General features: G+C 40.4%; 1 protein-coding gene and 1 pseudogene across 1 annotated transcript in view; both read left to right on the top strand.

Annotated features, from left to right (window-relative positions):
• Positions 1 to 2,791, top strand: part of LOC100941757 (olfactory receptor 2H2) — a 3,788-nt gene extending 997 nt beyond the window's left edge. Inside the window, exon 2 of the mRNA XM_003789254.3 lies at positions 2,749 to 2,791. Within this exon, the coding sequence (XP_003789302.1) occupies positions 2,749 to 2,791 (43 nt within the window). The remainder of the gene's footprint in view (positions 1 to 2,748) is intronic.
• Positions 2,792 to 4,789: 1,998 nt separating this feature from the next.
• LOC100944186 lies at positions 4,790 to 5,255 on the top strand (annotated as a pseudogene).
• Positions 5,256 to 9,179: the final 3,924 nt, after the last annotated feature.

The raw sequence follows: 9,179 nt of genomic DNA on the forward strand, positions 1-9,179 counted from the left end.
GTTTAAATTACCCACCCTCTGTCTTCCTCATCCATCATACCACAGCAATAGATGATAGCCAGCTCTGTATGTGTGCGTGAGAGAGAGGTAGAGACTGAGAATATGGTAAATGGAGGTAAATATCTTTGTCAGAAAAGATGAATTAAATTTAATATCTCCTCTGTTCTCTCTTTTTTAATAGTTCCCCTCCCTTATCATACCATCACTATTCACCTCCAATTCTAATTCCTACAGTTATCTTCCTTGCTTCTCTCTTACGTTTTTTCCACTTTCCTATATGTCCATTTTGCATTGTCCTTTTACTTCATTTCCCAAATAACAGACAGGGAGAGAGGGAAGCTGAAACCCAGACAAGTTCAGAAATTCACCCAAGGACACACAGTATTAGAACTAAAAGCCAGGTCTGCTGGCTTTCCAGTCAGGCAATACTCAAATACATGCTGTTCTTTTCACACCATAATCACATATCCCAGTATCTCTAGGTTTGAAGTCTAAACAGAGCCTTAGGGAGAAAGATGAACTTCTTCAGTCCTGGTGTTTCCCCTCTTACAATGCCTACCACCTGCAGCTCACAAGGAGAGGCTGGCAGGACAATTTTGACATCGAGGACTTTGATGCCATCTACTGGCTAAATATGGGATCGCGTGTGGCGTCCCAGACTAAGATTGCCTTGCAATAAACCCATTGTAAATGCAAGGGTATATGTCAAATCTAGTAAGAGTACAAATGTCTTAACGCAACAACTAAGTAAGAGAGGTGAAGGCTATGTTAACCAGTTTGATGTAAGCATTCCAAATTGTACGTAAAATCAGCATGTTGTACGCTTAAATACATTAAGGTACAGTTATGATTTAATAAAAAAAAAAAAAGTAAGAAAGAAAGAAAGAAAAAGAAAATAAAGTCAAAAACTGCATTTTGTGTTTTGGGAGTAATTTGTTTGCTTTTTGAAACAGAGTCTCACTTTGTCACCTTCAGTAGAGTGCTGTATTGTCATAGCTCACAGCAACCTCAAACTCTTGGGCTTAAGCGATTCTCTTGCCTCAGCTTCCCAAGTTGCTGGGACTACAGGCGTCTCCACAATGCCTGGCTAGTTTTAGAGATGAGGACTTACTCTGGTTCCAGGTGATCTCCAATTCGTGAGCTTAGGTGATCCACCTGCCTCAGCCGCCCAGAGTTGCTGGGATTACAGGCAGCATGAGCCACTGCACCTGGCCATACATTTTGTTTTTTTAAAAAGAGAGGGCCTTTCTCTGTTACCCAGGCTGGTGTGTAGTGACAAGATCATAGCTCACTGCATCCCAGACACTCCTAAGCTCAAGAAATCCTCTTGCCTTGGCCTCCCAAAGTGCTGGGACTATAAATATTAGCCACTGTGCCTGGTGTCAAAAATGCCTGGCATTTAATACACCTAACCTATCAAACACTGTAGCTTAGCCCAGCCTACCTTCAACATGCTCAGAAAGTTTACATTGGCCTATAGTTGAGCAAAATCACCAGATATAAGTCCAATTTTATAATGAAGTGTTGAATGGCTTATGTAATTTATTGAATACACAACTGAAAGTGAAAAACAGAGTTATTGTTTAAGTACTTGAGGTATGGTTTCTTCTGAATGCAGTATCACTGTTGCACCATTGTAAAGTCCATAAATGCTCAAAGTCAGAGACTGAATGCAATTTACATATATTGACACACTTAATACTTACAACACTGTGAAACAAATAATACTTATCCTTTTTCAAATCCATAAACATAGTTTAATTAGAAACTCAGAAATGTGCAAGCCAACATTTGAAACCAGGAAAACTGGCTTCAGGCCCTATGCTCTTAACCAGAAGTGGGGAACGTGCAGCCTTCAGGCCACAGGTGGCCTTCTAGATCCTTAAATGTGGCCTTTTGACTGAATCCAGTTGTTCTGTTTGTTTTGAGACAGAGTCTCACTATATCTCCCTCAGTAGAATTCTGTGGCATCAGAGCTCACAGCAACCTCAAACTAGGGTGTAAGTGATTCTCTTGCCTCAGCCACCAAGTGGCTTGGACTACAGGCACCCTCCACAATGCCGGGCTATTTTTTTGTTGTAGTTGTCATTGTTACTTGGTAGGTCCGGGCCAGGCTGGAACCCACTAGTCCCAGTATATGTGGCCAGCACTCTGACCGCTAAGCTACAGGTACCAAGCCCAGTCCTTTTTGTTTTTTCTTTTGTTTTGAGACATAGTCTTGCTCTGTCACCTTGGCTAGAGTTCAGTGCTGACATAACTTACCGCAACCTCATCCCTGAGCTCAAGTGATCTTACTGCCTCAACCTCCAAGTAGCAGGGACTACAGGCAGGAGCCATCACACCCCAACTTAAGTTTTTTATTTTTTATACAGGCAGGGTCTGGTCTTTCTCTTGTTCAGACTGGTCTCAAACTCCTCAGCTCTAGTGATCCTCCAGCCTCATCCCCCAAGGATGCTAGGATTACAGAATAATCCCAACCTTGAATCCAAATTTTACAAAAGAAATTGTGAAGGACCCTTTTATCTATGAATAAGAGTCATTCATTCATTCACTCATATGTAAAATCGAGTGCTAATTTTCTGCAAAATTCTGGCTCTTGTCTCCTGGGGGCCTGGTGTTCTAGTCGGGGAACTAAACCAGAAACATACACAATAAACTATAACAAAACTTTTCCCAAGAGGTTTCTTGTTCTATTGTTTCTTATTCCTATGAAATTCTTTGAAATACTTGAAAAAACTCTTCTTCCAGGGAAGAAAAACTTCAGCTGGGGGCAGTGCCTGTGGCTCAGTGAGTAGGGCACTGCCCCATATCTGAGGGTGGCAGGTTCAAACCCAGCCCCTACCAAACTGAATCAACAACAAAAAAAAAAAACTGCAGCTGGGAATCAAGTTCCTTAAAGTTTGTTGAGAAGTTAAGACTTCTCACCTGGGCTGGGGAGACATTATTTGCACCAAAAGGCAGTGTTAAAGAGCAGAGGAGGGGATCCAAAGAATCAAAGAAATACAGACTAAGCTGGGTACCCATAGCACAGTGATTATGGTGCCAGCCATATACACCCGAGCATGGTGGGTTCGAACCTAGCCTGGGCCAGCTAAACAACAATAACAACTGCAACAAAAAAATAGCCAGGTGTTGTGGTGGGAGCCTGTAGTCCCAGCTACTTGGGAGGCTGAGGCAAGAGAATCACTTAAACCCAAGAGTTGGAGATTGCTGTGAGCTGTGATACCATAGCACTCAACCGAGGGCAACACAGTGAGACTCTGTCTCAAAAAAAAGAAAAGAAAAGAAAAGAAAAGAAAAAGAAATACAGAATGAAAGAATCAAGTGTACAAGTGTCAGAGGTGAGAGATATCACAGAAGTCTTTCTAGAGGTTTGAATCACAGCAGATGGAAGAAAACTAATATGAAATACTTGCTGATTTACTGTGTGGAAAACACGAAAGACAGGAACGTTATGCATTAAGATGGGGAGGTGTAGGAAGGAGTTACACAAGGGAGCAAAATTATTAAAGAGGAAGGTATAGAATGTTTCAGAAAGATATAGAAGCCACTCAATTGGATACAACCAGAAAAACAGGATCCTCTGTATGCCGGCCACATGCAGATTTTGTGAGGACTTTTTTGCTTAACTATGGTGATGGATATCACAAAATTTAGGCATAGACTTTTTTTTTTTTTTTTTTTTTTTTTTTGTTATCAGCTTTCTTTAGTGCTGATGATGATCTAAAATAAGGGTTATTGTGGTCTTTACTGTGAACCATTATGCATAAAACTGAAATTTTGGAAGAAGAGAAAGGTCTTGGAGAAGCTACTCTTACTGTTCTCCAGAATTGCCAAAAGTACTGTGTAAGTGCTGTACTGGGGAAGCCTAGTGGTCACCTAGACAGGCGAGCCCAAGGGTGCAGTGCTCCAATGCTCCTGGCAGCACTGTCAGATTTCTCCTGGGAGTCTGCTCTCACACACCTCCTATCATCATCACTCACTAAGGTCCACCTGCTTTATTCTGGTTGTGTGCTGAGAACTTTAGCTCTAGTCAGTTCTGGTTTTGTTCTTGAGAAATCTGGTATATCTGTATCTAGTTGGTGTTACGAAACATCAGTCCTCTTAGTTGTATGCTGAGAACTTCAGTTCTTGTCAATTCTGGTTTTGTTCTCAAGAAATCTGGTGTTTTGGGCGGCGCCTGTGGCTCAATGGGTAGGGCGCGGGCCCCATATACCGAGGGTGGCGGGTTCAAACCCGTTCCCAGCCAAAATGCAACAAAAAAATAGCCAGGCGTTGTGGTGGGCACCTGTAGTCCCAGCTACTCGGGAGGCTGAGGCAAGAGAATTGCCTAAGCCCCGGAGTTAGAGGTTGCTGTGAGCTGTGTGACACCACGGCACTCTATCGAGGGCAACAGAGTGAGACTCTATCTCTACCAAAAAAAAAGAAAGAAAGAAAAGAAAGAAATCTGGTGTTTCTGTATCCAGTCTGTATTATGAGAACTCAGGCCTCTATCCCAAATGATAGCCCAATGGGGTGTATTCTGTTTGATTGGTCTCTATGGGTACATGCCTGTAACTAAAAGCCAATGAAATTTTACTGTAACACAGCCTGGCCTATGTATCATCTTGACTCTGGAAAAAAATGGAATGGATCCTTGGATAATTATATGACGTTACATTGTTTAAAATAACAAGTCTGGTTAAAATACTTAGGTTTCTTTCTTCTTGGTAGAATTTATGAGTTTAAAAAGCAGTAATTGCTTTGCAGATTTCCTCAGCTCTAGATGCCGACCCTCTGCACACTTGCAATGCCGCATGGAAGCCCAAGCCGCACCTCCCGCATGGCCCCTCCGGCTGGCCGGGCACCTGAGATGAGAACTGCACCCAGGCCAGCACCAGCAGCAGCCCCACCATCTGCAGTTGGCTCACCTGCTGCTGCACCCCGACAGCCTGGTCTGATGGCCCAAATGGCAACTACTGTAGCTGGTGTGGCTGTGGGTTCTGCAGTTGGGCACACTCTGGGTCATGCCATCACTGGGGGCTTCAGTGGAGGACATAATGCTGAGCCCTCAAACCCCGACATCACTTACCAGGAGCCTCTTGGCAGCCAACCAGCACAGCAGCAGCAGGTTGGCCTTTGCTTCTATGAGATGAAACAGTTTTTGGAATGTGCCCAGAACCAAACTGATATAAAGCTCTGTGAGGGGTTCAATGAGGTGCTGAAACAATGCAAACTTGCAAATGGATTATCCTAATCAAGAAGTACAAATTGAAGAAAAGGAAAATTGCCTTTCAAGACCAAGTTAATTTAGCATAAAAATGTAATTGATAATGAAAGTATAAAGGGTAAAACCATCAGTTAAACCTCTGTTATTATTACCTTCCTTTCTTCAGAATTGTAGCGGAAGAGGGTGTTCTTAGTGTGTAGAAGTTCACTGAGATGGTAAAGGATTGGGGGCAGATGTTGGTGTGGCTTCCTTAAACCAGCTGTTCTGATATTATTTGTGAAGTAATTAGAATAAAGTGATTTTCTTCCAGGAAAAAAAAAGCAGTAATTAAAACTATATTTATATATTTAATTTATAAGATGTAAGAATGATTAACTGAAAAATAAATAAAACCTAAGTAAACTGCTAAGATAATTAAAAGATTAATAGTCGGGGGCAGCTCCTGTGGCTCAGTGGGTAGGGCTCTGGCCCTATATACTGAGGGTGGCAGGCTCAAACCCGGCCCCAGCCAAACTGCAACAAAAAATAGCTGGATGTTGTGGCAGGTGCCTGTAGTCCCACCTACTCAGGAGGCTGAGGCAAGAGAATCGCCTACGCCCAGGAGATGGAGGTTGCTGTGAGCTGTGATGCCACAGCACTCTACCAAGAGCAATAAAGTGCAACTCTGTCTCTTAAAAAAAAAAAAAAGATTAATAGTTGGAATAAAAATATATGTTTAAAGCCAGCAAATACAAACTCTGCTTCCATCTCTATGTCTGTGTGTCTGTATATGTCATGTGCCTGTGATATTTCACTATCAAAATATGCAAAAGAGCTCTAACTAATTGATTTTTAAAAAAAAAGAAAAAGTAAACACTTGCATCAACTATTCTATGAGAAAAACATAAAAGAACTCAAATGCCTTTTTGTTCAGGTGACTTTGGTATTCTTTGATAAATAAAACTAGTTTTAGGACTAAGTTCAAATGTCCAAAGATTATAGAACTGCCACCACTGTCATATTTCTAAATCTGCTAGAGCTTATATTCCTAATTCCTGAGCCTCTGAATTCTGAACTCTGAGGTCTAGATAGGTGGCTATGGTGAAGCCCAAAGGACATGTTCTCTGTACTTAGGCCAGCAGCTACAGAACACAGTCAAGACCACAAGGCCCCTTTTTCCCTGCTCCAACTCTGTCCTCTGGCTATTCTGGGAGAAACTGAACCCTCCTGTCTTCCTGCTTTCTGTCTTAAACTCTGCACCTGGTAAATGAATTAAGGACACAGATAGGTCCTGTCCTTTGCAGCCATATTTGATACCACATGGTCATGTGAGACTTAAAAGGACCAGGAAAGACTTAAAAAATGATGCGTATGTTGAGGTTTCAGAACACTTGTAAGTAACTTAAAACCTTAAAGTCATGTTATGTTTCATAAAATGTCTGAGTCATTCTAAAATGTAATACCTTGGCTGATTATGTAGCAGGAATCTAGGCCTGGTGGAAAAAAAGAATCACACAAACACCAGAGATAGGAGAAAAAGGGCTGCAGCAGACCAGAATCCAAAATGGCCAAGCTCCTTGATCAGTTCTGTCCCTGTCCTTTTATTGGACTACAGTAGACAGACAAAGGAATTACCATATTGCCCCTCACTAGAGGTGTCAAAGCATGTGCAGATTTACAGAAGTGGAAGTAAGGATCAGTTCCAGGAAATTTAGCCAGATAGAGCAGTGCCAATTAAGAAAGAAAAATGGCTGCTATTCTAGAAAGTAAAGAGGACCCCTTTTGTTCACGAAGTTCTCAAGTGAGTAACTGACCTTGAGTCTTCTGCTGAATGTTGGTACCTTATCTCAAGGTTACCTGTAACATACCAACCACAGTTTTTAGCAGGCAAAGAGATAGTTTAACAAATTTGCATTAACTCTCTAATGGTAGATTGATTGACCCTTTGAGTTCTGGGGTTTTTGTTCTTTTTCTTTTTCTTTCTTTTTTTTTTTTTTTTGGCAGTTTTTGGCCAGGGCTGGGTTTGAACCCACCACCTCCGACATATGGGGTCCATGCCCTACTCCTTTGAGCTACAGGCATCCTGAGTTTTTAATGTATATTCCCAGAAGTCTCTGGCATTGTAAATAACTGCCCAATATGGGGCCTGGGCCTCCTCTCTCAAGTAGTTGGGGAAACTGAGCCTTTTCTCTGTCAGAGAATAATTTTTTTTTTTTTTTTTTTTGCAGATTTTGGCTGGGGCTGTGTTTGAACCCACCACCTCCAGCATATGGGGCTAGTGCCCTACTCCTTTGAGCCACAGGCACCGCCCAAGAATAAGTTTTATTTATTTAATTTTTTGCCTTTAAAAATCTTCTAATTATCAGTTTGGCTAAGTGAATGACTAAATTTATAAAAGATGACTAAATAATAAACCATGATCCTGTTTTGTGAAAAGTGGTTTCTTTGGGAAGTAAGAAAGATTAAACAGATAGAAAAACAGCATTGTGTAAGAAAGGATCTTGTGTAGTAAATTTTGTCTGGAAACAGAATGACTAATTATTCAAGAAAAGTGAAAAGCAGGGCAAAACAAAGTTTAGCATGTTTGTAGATTGTGTAGGTTCAATAGAATTCATAAAAGGAATTTACATGTGATCTAGTTGGCTATGACTTGTAAAATTTAGTTAGCCTGTTTCCCTTTAATTTAAAAATAATACTACAGAAAGTTTTTTTGTTTGTTTTTTTTGTTTTTTTACCTTTTTGGTAAACAACCTGAAAGAAACAATACCTGTTAACATCTTCAGCTATTTCTTTTCTCAGAGTTTCATAGTCCTCTTTATAGAGATCTTTCACATCTTTTGTTAGGTAAACTCCCAAATATTTCATTTTCTTTGGCACTGCTGTAAAAGGAATAGAGTCCTTGACTGTTTTTTCAGCTTGACTATTGTTGGTATATATAAAAGCTACAGATTTGTGATGATTTTATAACCTGAGACACTGCTATATTCCTTGATCACTTCTAAGAGTTTTGTAGTTGAGTCCCTGGGTTTTTCCAGATATACAATCATATCATCTGTGAAAAGTGAAAGTTTGATCTCCTCTGATCCTATTTGGATACCCTTGATTGCCTTCTCTTGCCTGATTGTGATGGCTAAGACTTCCATTACAATGTTAAAAAGCAGTGGGGTACATGTCAAACCTAAGTGTAGAGTATAAATGTCTTAACACAATAATTAAGAAAGTACAGTGAAGGCTATATTAATCATTTTGATGAAAGTATTTCAAATTGTATATAAAACCAGCACATTGTGCCCCATAAGTGCATTAATGTACACAGCTATGATGTAATTAAAAAGAAGAAAAGAAAAGAAACAATCCCTGTGTTGTCTGTATTAGGGTTTTGGCTAACAGAGAAGACTACATTTTAAAAGGGTTAAAGTTTATTACCCATATAACCTCCTATATTGTCTTTAGAATCTTTTGACTTGTGATCCTATTTAAAGAAATGTTTTAAGCCTTTGATATGTGACAAACCTTCCAAAATCAAAACTCTAAAGTGGGCTTTTTAAAATATTAAGATCACTGAAAGTCTGAGAAAGACATTAGGCTTATTCAATGTCCTAAAACTGCATAGGAAATATTGTCAGATAGGAAATGGTTGTTAGTTTTCTGTGGATTGCTTGTACACATGTTCTAATATTATAATATTAGCCTGTCTTAGTATACATCATCAGTAATAAATTTTTGATTCATCTCAGAAGGTGTTTTTGTAACCAAGTCCAAAGTTTGTCCTTCAAGGAAAATAATGGAAAGGTTGACAGCTTCTCTTGAATACAAATTTCTGATAACTTTGGAGATCATATACCATTGGACTGAAAGCAAACTTCCAGGACTTTAATTAGAAAGCTAAACCAGGGCTCGACGCCTATAGCTCAACCGGCTAAGGCGCCAGCCACGTACACCTAAGGTGGCGGGTTCGAATCCCCAGCCCGGACCCGCCAAACAACAATGA

Source organism: Otolemur garnettii, unplaced genomic scaffold, assembly GCF_000181295.1.
Source record: "Otolemur garnettii isolate 467f Iridium unplaced genomic scaffold, OtoGar3 scaffold00031, whole genome shotgun sequence".
Lineage (NCBI taxonomy): Eukaryota > Metazoa > Chordata > Mammalia > Primates > Galagidae > Otolemur > Otolemur garnettii.